The 16,530-nt window shown below is 36.4% G+C and overlaps 1 protein-coding gene, 1 long non-coding RNA gene and 1 pseudogene across 6 annotated transcripts; 1 reads left to right on the top strand and 2 right to left on the bottom strand.

The window, feature by feature from the left end:
• Positions 1-395: 395 nt before the first annotated feature.
• Positions 396-1,845, top strand: LOC121774363 (annotated as a pseudogene).
• A 1,837-nt stretch (positions 1,846-3,682) lies between these two features.
• On the bottom strand, positions 3,683-7,174 carry LOC121774774. 2 transcript variants are annotated; one of them, XR_006045004.1, is made up of 6 exons: positions 7,101-7,174; positions 6,014-6,205; positions 5,672-5,886; positions 4,425-4,768; positions 4,167-4,266; positions 3,683-4,077 (listed from the first exon to the last, which is right to left on the bottom strand). It is a non-coding gene; the product is annotated as an uncharacterized LOC121774774 (long non-coding RNA). The 2 variants fall into 2 exon arrangements; XR_006045005.1 differs by having other exon boundaries at positions 4,425-4,753.
• Positions 7,175-7,289: 115 nt separating this feature from the next.
• On the bottom strand, positions 7,290-16,195 carry LOC121774763. Of its 4 annotated transcripts, none has more exons than XR_006044992.1 (8): positions 15,542-16,195; positions 14,880-15,038; positions 14,045-14,131; positions 13,854-13,933; positions 13,563-13,762; positions 13,330-13,393; positions 9,120-13,196; positions 7,290-8,966 (listed from the first exon to the last, which is right to left on the bottom strand). XR_006044992.1 is itself a non-coding variant. In XM_042171640.1 (2 exons), exons 1-2 carry the CDS (start codon positions 15,877-15,879, stop codon positions 10,795-10,797), a joined length of 399 nt encoding a protein of 132 aa, XP_042027574.1. In that variant the 5' UTR covers positions 15,880-16,195; the 3' UTR covers positions 10,440-10,794. The 4 variants fall into 4 exon arrangements, 2 of the variants coding, with proteins under 2 accessions (XP_042027574.1, XP_042027573.1); XR_006044993.1 differs by having other exon boundaries at positions 7,290-9,952; positions 10,021-13,196; XM_042171640.1 differs by lacking the exons at positions 7,290-8,966; positions 13,330-13,393; positions 13,563-13,762; ... (1 more) ...; positions 14,045-14,131; positions 14,880-15,038 and having other exon boundaries at positions 10,440-10,855.
• Positions 16,196-16,530: the final 335 nt, after the last annotated feature.

Genomic DNA, 16,530 nt, shown 5'->3' with positions numbered 1-16,530 from the left:
TTCACTATCCTTAGTAAGGGCGGTCGTGATATGCATTGTGTACTTTGTGCGGGTAGTGTGTGTATTGTGTCTATACAATGTGCGTAAAGTATGTTATTTTTGTGTAGCGTCTTTAGTATGAGTATTTTGTGTATAATGTGTGTAGTCTGTGCAATCCATTTAGTGTTTGTGTATTTTATTTATATCGTGTTTGTGTATTTTATTTATATTGTGTTTAATATTTGTAGATGTGCCATATATGTATAAATTGTGTATTTTTATGAGTATATTTGTTGTATAGTATATACATTGTGTATTTTGTGTTAGTATCTCTAGTGTGTTATGTTTGCATTACATGTGTTGTGTATTTTGTTTATGTACCGAGAGGCCTCAAGGACATCATTCGAATGGAGCAAATGGGGATCCCCAATATTCAGGTCTGGGAACAGGATGGAGAGCGTGAGTAGGAAAGGATCCCAAGGAAGGACTCCGCCGATTTCGTCGTCATCGAACACCGAAGAGTACGTAGGTGTCGTGCTACCATCGCATGTCCCTTATCTACTCTTATGGTGTAATTGCTCTAGAAATTTGTACATGTTTTTTGACCTTCTAGGCATAGTTAGGGTGATCGGTTGTCTTGTAATCCTAATTATGTATCCTTTATCATTTATGCAATATAGGGATGAGGGACCCACGAACCCTCCACCGTGAAGGTGTTTGATTAAAAAAAAGCAGGTGGAGTTTTACTTCAGTGATGAAAATCTGCCAAATGATAAGTTTATGCTAAAATACGTTACAAGGAATGTGGAAGGGTTTGTTCCTATTGGAGTTGTTACCTCATTTAGGAAAATGAAGAAGCTAACAAAAGACACATCGTGGATTGTGGCTGCACTGAAGGAATCTACTTTTCTTGTTGTCAGCTCTAATGGGAAAATGGTGAAGCGACTTCATCCTCTTCCATCTGCTGAAATCAAGGATCCAATGGTATGCATTGTACTAGTGAAGAATCTACCCGAGGATCATTCATTGGACAACCTCAATCGACTGTTTGGTGAAGCTGGAATCATAAAGAATATTACCATTCGTGACCCACATGATGTAATTGATCCAAAAAAGTGTACCATTGCGGAGAAACTGATCAGCAGAAAGTTGCATGCTCTTGTGGAGTACAACACTATGGAGGCTGCTGAGAAAGCTGTGACCACTTTGAACAATGAGAAAGATTGGAGATATGGATTGCGAGTCAAGCTTCTGAAAAACCGAACAATCCGGGGCAGAAGAAAAAAGTATGGAGGGAGTTAGAGCCTGACAAGGGTAGCACTGTTCAGACACTAGATCCAGCTGCCAGTGATGAGAGAACCATGATGCATGTGAGCATCATGACGATTCACACAATGGGTCGGGGAGGATGTGGATCTCTTATCTAGAGATAAGAACGGGCCCCATATTCCTAGAGACAAAAACGGGCAGAAGGGTCGCAACAGAGGTGGTGGATGGAAAAAGAAGAGCCGCCGCAAATCTAGAGAGAGACGCTCTCCCTTCTCTCTAGCAATCCCCCCACTTGATTTTGTCCATCCATACACACCCACGACCCGCCGTGACTCTTCTCACGCCGACCACCACACCTCACCTCCCCACCCGCATAATCGCCGAGACATTTTCCACACCGGTCGTCACACCACCCGCCCTCAACCCCGCCGACTCCCTACCTTTGTACGGCATTGCGGTCATACCCTCGAACGGCCATGCCGGACCCCCCCACCCCGGCCCCTCCACACCCCGAGGAGGCTAGGTCTATCCCAGACCAACTTATGGTTTTTCACTCAAGCGATGACCCAACACCGAAGATCTCGGCCAAAGAAGTGAAAATGCAAAGCAAGAAGCATAGGATGATGGCTAGGAAGAGCACGCTGGCAAGAAGCATAGGATCTCGACACATACTACGAATATTACACACACTATAAATAAAATATGCAAAACACATGCACAACATAAATACATACACACATTGTGCACACACTACAGATACTAATACAAAATAAACTATTTATACATACTACAACAAATGCACAAATAAAATACACAACTAATACACACGTGGTACATACTATAAACATTAAACACGTTATAAATAAAATACACAAACACAATATAAATAAAAAACACACACACTATACTCAAATAAGCATACTACGCACTATACAAAAACTAACACCGCGCACCATATACATACTATACATCATAGCACACACTACAAATTGCACACAAAGTATATATACCACACAAATACACACACTTTACACACATATATATTAAACAAACAATACACATTGTACACGAGATGCATACAGAAAATACAAACATTATAAAAACCCAACACTCGGTATATATACATATGCGGCACATACTACAAACATTAAACATGCTATAAGTAAAATATACAAACGTACACGAAACACATGTATTGTAAAAATACATACATACATTATACACGCTACAAATAGTAACACAAAATACACATACATGACACATATACTACACATTAAACACAATATAAATAAAATTCACAAAGACAATATAAATAAAATATACTATAAACATACTAAATACGCTATAAAAAAAATAACACACTTTACACACATTGTATAGACAAAATACACACACTGTACGCACAAAGTACACAATACACACTACACAACACACACTATACATACTACACTCATATATATATGCGGTACATACCACAAATATTAAACACACTATAAATAAAATACATAATACATGTATTGCAAACATACATACCTACATTGCACACACTAGAGATACTAACGCAAAATACACAATTTATATGCTACACAGCAAATATATACATAAAATACACAATTTATACTCGTGGCATATTACTTTAAGTACACTGTATAGACAAAATACACATACAATCTGCATAAAGTACACAATACACATACGTGACACATATTACAAATATTTAACACGATACAAATAAAATATACAAACATTAAATGGACTGCACACGCTACACCCATTATATATAAAATACACACTAGTACACAATTCACAAAATAAACATACTAAACACCACTACACAAAAATAAAAACTTTACAGACAAAATACACCTTGTCCGCACAAAATATACAATGCACACTATGCACAAGATACAATATCATAACTACATAAATACACACACTTTAAACACATACATATAAAACAAACAATATAATACACACATTATATATAAAATACACGCTAGTAAACAATTCACAAAATAAACATAATAAACATTGTCCACACAAAATACACAATACACACACTATACACAAGATACATACACTACCATAACTACATAAATACACACACTTTAAACACATACATATAAAACAAACAATACACACAATATTATAAAACATACAATACATACGCGGCACATACTACAAACATTACACACACTATAAATAAAATACATAAAACACAAGCACAACATAAATACATACACACATTGCACATACTACAAATACTAATACAAAATACACTACTTATACACTATACAACAAATGCACAAATAAAATACACAATTTCTCACATGTTACATACTACAAACATTAAACACGATATAAATAAAATACACAAAACACAATATAAATAAAACACACACACACACCATACTCAAATAAACATACGACGCACTATAAAAATAATGAATAACACTGCGTACGTACTATGTACTATACATCATAGCACACAATACACATTGCACACCTCTATACACCACACAAATACGCACACTTACACATACATAAAATAAACACTACACACTACACAAATTACATACAGAAAGTTCAAACACTATAAACACACTTCATGATGAATGACCAAAAATTTGAAGCATCTGACATCTGTCAGAAAGTTAAAAGAGGAGAAATTGGAGAAAGATGAAAACCCTTGACTTGCTTCAGTATGCTGTCGAGGGAGATTAACGACGCTAGCCTTGCATCTTCAACAACAGTGGAAGGATTCCGAATAGGTGCAGCACCACTTTCTAAATTTAACATCTCCGCGTCGTTTTTCATTTGTTGTAAAATCTAATTCGAGTAAACAGTGTTTGCGGAATTTCAGTATTTGAGAAGTGAGGCAACCAAGATAAAGAGAGCCAGCGCGCTATGATACAAACCTTTCTTCTCTTGTGATCAACAATATTCAAGAGTTGAACTTAGCTTAGCTACTTGAGCAGAGTCTTCCGCTGCTTCAGTCTCCAAAGTACCAGCAATATCCTTATGGACCAATATAACCGTAAATATCAATATGCGAACCATAAAAAACCACATTACTATAAACAATATAAAAAAACATACAACAAAAGAACTAGATAATGGCAATCTGTCCGTAGCTGCAAAAAGATGGGAATCTAAAGAAAATGGTAAGAACATACCTACAAATGTTGCAGCTGTGAAGTATAAAGATATCTGGCATATTCAGACAGCTGTCCAAGAGCATCGGTAGTCGGAGGCTGGGCAGCACCAAGTCCAGCCATCCAACCATCCATTATTGCTGTAGAGAGAATTTCCAGCTGACCAGTTGCTCCTGCAGCCATGTCATCTGCAATGGAAAGGAAATCGAAGTTCTCTACAAGCCAATTTCGAATTTGAGCTGGAGCGCGCCAGCAGGGGTATGAACAAAAAGAGCCGCAAGAGCCTTTTTTCCAATTGAATAAATTTTTGCTTCTTCGGTTATTTCCTTGAGCTTTCCACCTGCTATATGCTGTCACCAGGTCTCCTATATTAGTAAATGAGATGAATCAAACACACTGCTCAGCATCATTGATCTCACTTATTCGAGCATCATTGATCTCACTTATTCATTGTAAAAAATCAGCAAACGACCTGAGATAATGCTTTTATAATGGAAATAGAAAGAAAACATAATAGACATCACCAACTGAAGAAACACAAGAATAGCTAAATCCTCTTCGATGAACAAAGAGATAAGGTGGAGGAGGAGGTAACTTAAGGGCATATTCTTCCCATTTTTTCCCTTTTTACGTTTATGCAGTTTATCTTAAGGTCAGGCTTGAACTTTGAAATGCTATATATTTTTAAAAAGTGTACGAAAGAATAATACAAAACTAACAATCTCGAGGTACCAAAACCACTCCCTGAATAAAAAAATCATTGATTGTTGCTTTGCTTCTGAAATGACAAGGTTAGAACAGCCCGCCCATCCACTGTGTGTGGATTTGTTGCTTTGCTAATGAAATTACAAGGAAATCGTTTCAATTTAGTAGCGTATTCAGGCTTCAGTTGTTAGAGAGGTGTAACTCATCTATACAGAAATAAAGAATAACATAAACATGCTAGAATGGAAAAGACATTAAATCTAGTGATGAGTACAAATGGAATCAAGAAGGAAAACACGTTTTCAGGCTTCAGTTGTTAGAGGTGTAACTCATCTATACAGAAATAAAGAATAACATAAACATGCTAGAATGGAAAAGACATTAAATCTAGTGATGAGTACAAATGGAATCAAGAAGGAAAACACGTATTCAGGCTTCAGTTGTTAGAGGTGTAACTCATCTATACAGAAATAAAGAATAACATAAACATGCTAGAATGGAAAAGACATTAAATCTAGTGATGAGTACAAATGGAATCAAGAAGGAAAACATTACTAATTTACCTGATCAATTCCACGTATCTTCAGAACTACTGATGACAACTTTGACTTCTTTTCTGGTTTTATATTTACTTTGAACCTTAAATTTGGTCCCCAACCAGCATATTCCTTGAACTAGAATCGTAACGAACTGGAGATCTTCCAAGGCTGCTACCACGGCTAGAGCTTCTACTAGGTCCATTATTTGGCTTCTCAAGAAAGCGCTCAACCGGAGAAAACTTACATCACAAAAGACATTTTCACTTTTACACTCAATGCCTTATCATATTAAAAGAATTCATGTTTCACTCAAGTAGAAAAATTTGTCTATTCAACTAGTAGATCGACACATGACAGGGAGGGCACCTTAATTGATTGTAGCTCTGGTGATCGAGCAAGCAGGGACATTATATAGAAAATCCTAACACGAGAGACAAGCATCGGATCCATCACTCTTCTGGGCTCCATTTTGCGAATGAAAGAAAAAACATCTCATATTTCAGCCAGGATTTCATGCTCTCTAGAAACACCTGCCTTAATGACTGCAGCCAGTACCTCCTGCACATAGGAAACCAAGCAGTTATCAGGAAGCAATATTCCATGAAAGATGATAGAATTTAAATTTTTAACAATCGAGTTTTTCTCACTGAGACACGTACATAACCATGTATGATAACACCAGAAGGATGCAAATGCACACAAAACAAATCTTATTGATTAACCTAGGCGATAGATCCAAATGTATTGAACACCCTAAACCATAGAAGAAAAAGGTAAATCTTAACGAATACTTCAGAGCTTTGTCATTAACACATGCTCTAGAACCAAGCTAATTTTCTTAATCTTCTCAGATGCCAGAATGTTTCTGAAGGAAACTTATTTTGCAGACTGAACTTGCTGAGCAGATGCAATCATGTCATTCTTCAGCACAATGAATTTCAGCTTTCTCATCATCAGGATACCAAAAACTATGTTGCCGACTGTATTCATAAGAGGAGGTAGAAGGTGCTGAACACATAATACTAAGGAGAGCGCAGAAAAATGCAAGAAAGTAACCAAAGGGTTTCCTCAAGGAGATCCAATCCCCAGAAAAATTATAGAATGATCAAATTTATAAAATGATGAGAAAGCTAAAATTTGAATGACCAAAAAATTTGAATCATCTGAGACGACATCTGCCAAGCGGTTTATATTAAGTTCCAGTCTGGTAACTTGCCTCGGAGGGAGCATATAACTGTCTTGAATCTATACCAAGCTTTTACCAGCAATGGAAGAACCTATACAAAACAAATGCCCATGAAAGCACCAAGGAAAAATGAAAAATTTGATAACTACATATGTATAGAAGGCAAAATCTTCTCATAGTGCAGATATTGCAATGCTTATTGTACAGTAACTACATAAAGCGCACAATGAGAGAAAGTAGCACAGTTAAACGTCATAATTTACTTACTGAGGTTGATCTAGAAGACCGTGGTAAATCCGATGAGGCAGATTGTATTGACAGCAAAGCACCACTGAGTGACTGCATTGTGGGTTTGAGTAGATTAGCTCTCAAAAATAAAGCCAAAAACAAGGTAAAAATAGAAAAAAGTATCAAGTGAACTACATCAAAGAAGACAAAGACCCTAATACTTGCCTTAGGAAGGGTAGGTGTGTTGTGATGGCTTCATGTAATTAGGAGTCAACTCTCATCTAGAGAACTTGGTGGTCTCTGTTGTAGTGAGATCGAAGAGGGAATTGCTAATCCACACAATATGCTGCCGGGTCCGATCAGAGAAAATGGTGGGCCTGCAATCTGAAACCAAAATAACCGCGTCGGTGATCAGTATTGGCACTATGGCCAACATCAGGTTCAGTATAAGCCGCTGAAATACTGTTAAGTTCCCTCTCTATAAATGCTGCAAAGTATAGGATATGATGGAAGTACTAAGGCCACTCAAGATGGTCCACAGACTGCTCCAATGCCATACTCCCAAATGAAAACATCATAATGTCATAAATCCAAGGTCAGACTATAATTCACAATAAAAACATTCCCTGATAACCTAGGAAGGAACAAACTTCTGAATCTGCAGGATTCCACAAAGCATCTAAAACAGCTCGTAAAGCAATACCCAGCGTAAGGCGAGTCACGCGTTGATGCTTAATGACTGATCTGAAGTAGAAGCATTCACAAAGGATAAACATTATAGGCAAGCTGAAAATTTTACAACAGGGTAACATTACAATTAACATAGTTAGGTTGAAGAGTATTTTACAACATTATTTATCCGGGACCATGTTCACTCTGTATTCTGTAAACCAATAATTTGATTTATCAATCATAATCATCAAACGGACATGTAAAGATAAAAAAACTCAAACACAGTAGACTATGTATAAAACTACCTAACTGGCATATAAGAGATGTTAGGTCAAAATAAATTGTTGAGGAACTTGACCAAACAGATCACTTCAACAGAAAAAATCATGCCATCAAATATATAGAGATCAGAGTAGTCTAGATTCCATACATTGTCATTAAATCCGGCATTGCAAAAATATTAAAATCATGAGAAAGATCAGTTACCCTGCCACAGTAGTGGCAACACAGCAAACCGAATGCCAAAGTAAAAGGAAATGTGTCTCATAAGTACTTGGGAAAGAGCTTGTAAAAACATTAACAGATATATTAATATGCCAAGAGTTAACAATAAATGGGGTTTATATATCAAAGAAACACTAATATAGCACATATTTGTACACGGCATATGAGACGAAGAAAAATAGGAAACTACGTATGCCTTAATTATAAAGCTGCAAGGTACCAAAGAGTGGATTAAAAATACTGAAAAATATCAGGCACAGTATAATAACACACAAAAATATAATATACGTAACAGATTAATTATAAAGCTGCAAAAGGCAGCAAATAACGAATTAAATAAGTAGAAAAATATAGACGCAACAACAGAGAAGCAGAAGATCAAGCAAAGCAAGCTCAAAAAGCAAAAAATAGACTTGTGCCTTCTGTCTTCAGCCCTTCCCCCCGCTTCTTTTAAGTTAAGAAGTCAGTCAACCCCTACCACCCTCGACCTTCAGATCGACTAAGTACAATCTACTCTATTTATGCAGTAGGATCTATCAAGGAAAACACATTAGTAGTTGAACAATAGATAACATTTGCAAGAATGAATCTAAATGCAAAGAGAAGCTTTCAAATTGACTAAGAGTAACACGAGAATATGCTGAATTATCTCGGCAGCCTCAAGTGCAACAGGAAGTGCAACAGGATTGGCACACACCTCTGTAATCTGACTAAAAAAGAATTTATTTCCTGCATACAGACAAGAAAAGGGTTACATGTTTAGTGCAACACGTAGAAGAATTCCAAAGACATAAAAATAATAAACTGTTGTATGTATTCCACTTCCTACAACTAAACAAAAAATTATATCTAAATGTATGTATAAAGAAGAGAATAACTAACCACAGATCCTGGTATCGTGTTCTTCAGAATTAGACAAAGCTAGACCAACTTCAATTTTATCAGGTACAAACAAGTGTAGAGCATCAGACTGATTATGCAGAAGTTCTTCATTGATGGATGGCTTTAGTATGAAATGACACACTTAATATCGAACTAAAGTTAGGTTTAACAAATAAATGTTTGAATATTGAAGCAAGTATTGGTTGCAGCCCTTCAACTCGCTGGAATAAATAGTGAGGTGGTCAAAAAAAGAGCAGTTATACTGAATGAGATGGTCCAGAAACTGCTCTAATGCCTTTCTCCCGAAGGAAAACATTGGAATGTCATAAATCCAAGGTTAGACTGAAATTCACAATAATAACATTAACCAATAACCTAGGAAGGAACAAACTCTTGAATTTGCAAGCTTCCCTACAGCATCTAAAGCAGCTCGTAGAGCAATACACAGCATATGGTGAGTCACAAGTTGATGCTTATTGACTGATCCTGAAGCAGAAACATTCACAAAGGATAAACATTACAGGCAAGCTGAAAATTTTAGAACGGGGTAACATTACAACTCATAGTTAAGTTGAATAGTATATTACAACACTATTAATTTGTTCTTATGTTCACTCAGTAAACCAGAATTTGTTGTATCAATCATAATCATCAAACGGACAGGTAAAGAAAACAAACTCAAACACAGTAGACTATGTACAAACTACTGAACTGGCATATAAGAGATGTTAAGTCAAATTAAATTGTTGAGGAACTTGACCAAATATACAGAAATCAAAGTAGTCTAGATTCCATGTATTGTACATAGTGGCAACAAGCTGCAGTTTCCATTCCTGCATTGCAAAAATATTAAAATCATGAGAAAGGTCAGTCACTCTGCTACAGTAGTGGCAACACTAACCTCATAGAAAGTATCTTTACTTGACACTAATTGAGTGTCCAACCAGCTTCCAAGGCCCACAGTTTCTTTTTTTAGATGCAATTACAGCAAACCGAATGCCAAAGTAAAAAGGAAATGTGTGTAGTAAGTAACTAGGAAAGAGCCTATAAAAACATTTAACATATATATTAAGAAACCAAGATTTGACAATCAATGGGGTTTACATATCAAAGAAACACTTATATAGCACGTATTTGTCAGGGCATATGAGACAAAGAAAAATAGGATGCTATGTATGTATTAATTAATTATGGTGCAAGGTAGCAAAAAGTGGATTAGAAAAAGTAGAAAAACGTCAGGCACAGTATAACAAACAAAAATATAATATATGGAACAGATCAATTATAACAAACAAAAATATAATATGTGTAACAGATCAATTATAAAACTGCAAAATGCAGCAAAGAATGAATTAAATAAGTAGGAAAAATATAGGCGCAACAACCAAGAAACAAAAGATCACAAAGCAAGCTCAAAAATCAATAAATAGACTTGTGCCTTCAGTTTTCCACCCTTTCCCCCTCATCTTTTAAGTTAAGAACTCAGTCGCCCCCTACCACCCTCGACCTTCGGATCGACTAAGTACTTTCTAGTCTATTTATGCAGTAGGAACTATCACGGAAAACACTTTAGTTCCACGAGAGATAACATTTGCAAGAACGAATCTAAATGCTTAGAGAGGCCTTCAAATCGACTAAGAGTAGCACAAGAATATGCTGAATTATCTCAGTAGCCTCAAACGCAACAGGATTGGTACACAGCAGCTCTGCAATCTGACTCAAACAGAAAGTCTTTCCTAAATACAGCCAAGAAAAGGGTTAAGGTTTAGTGCAACAAGTAGAAGAATTCCAAGGAGATAAAAATAATAAACTGTTGTATGTATTCCACTTCCTACAGCAAACAAAAAAATTATGTCTAAATGTATGTACAAAGAAGAGAATAACTAACCACACATCCTGGTATCGTGGTGATATTGTGTTCTTCAGAATTAGACAAAGCAATTCCAACCCCAATTTTATCAGGTACCAACAAGTGTAGAGTATCATAAAGATTTGGCAGTAGTTTTTCATTGATGGCTTTAGTATGAAATGACACACTAAATATCGAACTAAAGTAAATAAATGTTTGAATATTGAAGCAAATATTGGTTGCAACTTTATACCCTTCAACTTGCTGGAATAAATGTTTAAACAATTACCCACACACATCAAATACTTCCCAAACATAAGTCTTGCTCGCCCTCAAGCAAGTTAGATAAATAAGCACATTCACAAGAAATTAGATAATCCTCTACTTCAAGTCACGTCAAATCACACGAATCATTTAGAGAAACTAGGTTGAGCCCGAATTCACTCGCGAGTAAGACTTTTAGAACAAGAATTGTACACGAACTAATTCCCTAAGAGCTAGGCATCCAATGCTTCAATGTAAGTTCGATTTATGTCTTGGGAGTCTCAAACCATCGTCGCTAATTCATAAAGAGAAGTTCTTCCAGCTATTCTTTATTTTAAGCACATAAGATCTTTCTCCCAAAATCAAGCAAAATTCATCGCTCACAAGTCAATATGATGCATAAATCAAAAGGTCTTTTCATTTGGATGTAACGGGGCTTTTGGTAAAGGTGTGATCATATTTGGATAAGTAGCTTATCACTATTCTTAAAATACTAGCACATCCCTCACAACATCCTTCCCATCTCACTAAAATACAAAATTCTGACAGCTCAACACCCCAACAGATTTTTCTACCTTCTAAACCAAGTGATCTTATTCTTTTGAGCATATTTCTGTTTTTCGCTCGATATTCTTTTTTCTGGCCTTGGCTTTTTTAACTCATGAAAGGCTGCCTTTTTATTTTATTTTTTTACTTGCCTTGGCTTTTTATTTTACACATGAAAGGCTGCCTTTTTATTTTATTTTTTTTCTAGCCTTGGCTTTTTTTTACACGTGAAAGGTTGCCTTTTTATTTTTTATTTTTTCAAGCCTTGGCTTTTTTTACACATTAAAGGCTGCCTTTTTATTTTACTTTTGTTTGAAGAGACAACTTTTTTCATTTGTATCTCAATATAAATGAATACCACCTAATGAATGTTCCAGGACTTCCATCTTTTCCTTGCCACCATAAATACCCTCCCAATAATAATGTGCTAGCACTTTAATTTTAGTGACTAGGGTAGAAAATATAGGCCAACAAACGGATATAATAAGTAGGCTAATATAGTGACTTCAAAATTTTCAAGAAAGAAAATAGGCTTTTGGGGCTCAAACTGGCACACTAGTGGTTTATGTAGGGTTAGGCATGTGATAATTTGGATATGAGGCTTTTAGTCCTATTGCCTAAATCATTTTTATGCACCAATATCAACAAGATTGCAACTCATAAAGCTCTCATTCAGTTGATCGGCCGTATGGCTTTTTGAATTAATTTTTCAAAACCGGAATAGTTCTCTCTCCTTAGCTCAAGAAATCGGGCACCAAAGAACATTATTATCACTGTATCTGAAGCACGGGAAACCTAGTTCTCCAGAAGTTAGTAAGCAACAAGAAGTTTACAGACCAACCCTCGAGAGAAACGAAGTCTACACTAATAACCCATAAAAAGTGGTGAAAGTAGTGACAATCAATAGAGAGAAAATCTTGCATGCACACACAAATAACAAGTGGTGAAACACTGTTCGTGGAAGCTTTTCGTCCTCACTACAAAGTAGCATAGTACTAGGGCAATTTTTGGATATTTATGAAGCTAATATCCTTTGTTTATCGACTGGTGATGTGTACGAAATCATTAAAAACTAGGGAGATGCACAGATTAGAGAGCTGTGAGACAACCTCTCGGAAATTTACTCTTAATCATAACATGTCAATTCACATTTAAATTCTCTATAAAAATCAACATATCAGGCATGAATGAAAATAAATAGCAGCTAGGCACTCATGTATAAGTAGGAAGAATCCCAAGTTGAGTATATACGGGCTCGAACAACACCTGAAAAAGATGAGAAGTAGAGTTACCCGAATCCTCAAAGACCATGATTTTGACGACTACAAAAATGAGAAGTAGAGCTACTCCTTTTTTCATCAGAGCCGAGTCCAACACAGGAAGCTAGTTGCTCCTGCAATCCACCACTTCCCAAGCTCCTGCAAGAAGAAACAAACTTCATTAAAATCTTATCAAGAAGACAACAGATATGATTATGATAAAAACAGATGCACTTAACATTTTATGTAAAAGGATGAATGATATCCATAGGTTAAGCAAGAGAGGTTTTACATGGAATAAATGATCTTCTGATGCAGCACGAACGATTCAGGACTCAAATTGACTTATAAATAACCTACAAAGAAGATTGTCAATCTTAGATAGCCTTAAAAATGCATTAAGTACAGAATGCACGCATGCACATAATGATAAATGTGGTGAGTGAAGCAGGTTTATGAGAGAAATGTCAATGCTTTAAGGCAGTAAAAACTCTAATCAGATGACTGGGTAAAATCTAGAAAAACCTGTTTGTTAACAATGCATTCCCGAAACAACTTTTGCTGACACAGGGACTGTAGAAATTGAAGAGAAGAATCACACTGCAGCCGAGGTGATTCAAGGTCTCTTCAGTAGTAGGGGATACACTTCTAGATGAATCATTGGTCCACAGATACTTGACTTCTAAACAAACAGCAGCAAATGCTGCCTCTTTGCATATGTACACCTGCCACCAACTCCACTTACTCAGCCACAACATAATTTGATAACACTTTGAAATAACAACAATCAAGAAGATGAAGTGGGAAGATTTATACCTTGTAATATGCAGTCAATGCTAGAGCAACCTCTTGGTACTGTGAAGAAATAATGACCGTCAACAATTGTAGACTGCAATCTATGAGAGCCGCATGAAAAAGAATCATGTCATTGGGAATGGTGTGATATTCCTAGATACGAAGTAGTAAGTATATATCTACAAACAACGGATAAGGAAATGAATATTGACCTGTATGTATGCTCCAAGTAGAACTAGCAGATAAAAGACCAGGTCAATCAGTTGTTGTTCCGATATCTTCACATCATCAAGCAATATCTGAAGAAAACATATGATGATATATGAATTAAGGGGCATACTGATGATGTATACACATATAACCACATCATAACACACGTAACAAATATGTTGCCAGAAGTTGAGAATGACTATATTTTCAAGTACATAAGCAGGGAAGATAAATTAAGAAAGAGCTAGGATCAATGTGAAGATAAGGAGCTGTGAATCAAAGTTATTAAAGTTAAAGGCTAAAAGGGCTCAGGAGAGGTGGAACTAAAAAACCTATAAAGCATTAAGTAGCTCATATCAAACAAATGATGGGTGAGTTTATGATCTTAGGAAGTTGTGGTTTATGCAAAAACATTAGCAACTGCAGTTAAAGAAGACTAGAGGAAATTAAGTAGAAAGGTTGTCAGGATAACTAGAAAAAAACTTGTTAAAATACTTTTAAACCTCCATGTATTACAATAGTTTCTTGACTGCAAATCTCATAATATTGAGAATGAAAAATGAGAAGCAACCTAAAGCAAAAAAAGGAAAGCGAAAACAAGCAGATTGTTACATGATGTAGTGGAAAAAAACCACTGAAGGAATACAGGTCGCTAGTAAAGCAACCAAGTCAAAATAAAGATTTTCTTTCCATCCGTTTATGTTTGTTGTCTTGCATCAATCAGCACACAAATCCAACTATAAGTGTAATATAGGACTTTTGAAAATTAACAAAAAAAATAGAGCAATGCCATCTACTTGATATGATGATAGATAGCTCAGTATCACTTCCGATAACCTATTCAATTTTGGGCACCCGGGAGGCAAGATCACACATGGAATGCAACTGAAGAATTCCACATAGCAAATACTTGAACGTGGATTTTTCCCTTTCCCAAACCATAATCGTTGCGATAAGGTGAAGAGGAAGATTCCTTGCAAATTTTTCCAAGTCAACCTGCAATAATCATGTGATTCCAACATGTGCATTCTGACATGTAAATAGCAATAACAATATCTATAACATAAATAACAACTTTTGCAACAACCCTATTAGTTTCTATGAGTACATCCCAGATACAACAAGCCAAGAAATTGCAGATTTAACCTCTACCGAAAATCCCAACAAACTACAGTTCTAGTATATATATAGATAGATAGATACATATGCACCTACTCCCAATCAGTTTCACTATCACACAATTGTTTCACCACCAAAACTGAGAGAGAAATAGAGAGTCAGTGGATGAGCCCAAATTTTAAGATAAATGCTCAAAGGGATAACACCAATCTACAAATAAGCAAGCGATATCAACCCAAGAATGTTTGGACATCACAACAAGTTTATTAGCTTCACAAATCAAGAAGAAAACCCAATGTCATGAACCCAAATCTAACTCCCTAACATATCTAGCCAAACAAGAAGATAAAATTTGTAAACTGAAATTAATGGAAACTTACCTAAGCCGAGAAGTCCACGGCAGTCCAACGAAATTGACAGTGCAGCCGATATGGTTGGAGAATGACACCAACCGAAGTGAGACCCCGACGGCAGCGACTGCTCGGTGGATTCTCGAGTGCCTCTCACCGCTCGGCGGCACCTGATATCCGACGGATGGACTGATGGCATGACAGCCTTGCGACGCGGCGGCTGGTGTGCGCGACGTCAGCGATTCCAGACCGAGGAGAGTGCAACTGGAACGGAGGCCGCTGTCTGCAAGCGAGTCCAGCGAGTGTATGCGCAAAGGAGAGTCAGTGCCGGCTGCTATTGACCGACGGCAGTAGCGGTGGGCGGTCATGGTCAGGCGGAATTGAAATTTGGGAGGAATTCAAAATAGCTTTAATCGACCGAACGGAGGCTGCGTCGAATTGTTTGGGGAGAAATCGGACCGGTGATGGAGTGTAGTCTCCGGCGTGAGAAAGGCGGAAGGGTGCCGACGGGAATTGGTTCCTTCATTTGGGGATATATGATTTGGGGAAAGGAAATTCAAATTGAATAACGGCAATTGAAATTTTTGAGGAATTCAAAATATAGCTTTAGGACGTGTTTGTCGTGAGGAAGCAAAATATAAATTTGATCAAGAAAACAAAAAAAAATGAATTCATATATTTGAGTTTGATACACCCAAGAATCGTTGGATGAAAAACTTCCCAATGCTTGACACGTATTTTATTGATATTGTATTAAATGCTATTTAACATTTTTATCCCTAAAATCAATGAGCATACTTAACTATTTATATCATTGTTATATTGTAGGGTAGGTGCATTTGAATGGCCAAAATATTGGTCTATTAAAATGGCTCTGACTTCCAACTTGTAGATAAGGGTGGAAGGAGGCCCCGGGCACACATTATATCATACTAGTAAATTGATTGATAAAATAAAAATGACCAGATATAATGGCAACTAAAATTTGAGAGGAATTCAAAATATAGCTTTAATCGACA

Source organism: Salvia splendens, chromosome 17 (assembly GCF_004379255.2).
Source record: "Salvia splendens isolate huo1 chromosome 17, SspV2, whole genome shotgun sequence".
Classification (NCBI taxonomy): Eukaryota; Viridiplantae; Streptophyta; class Magnoliopsida; order Lamiales; family Lamiaceae; genus Salvia; species Salvia splendens.
The sequence above is the reverse complement of the archived record's forward strand: the minus strand, read 5'-3'. Positions and strand labels throughout refer to the sequence as shown.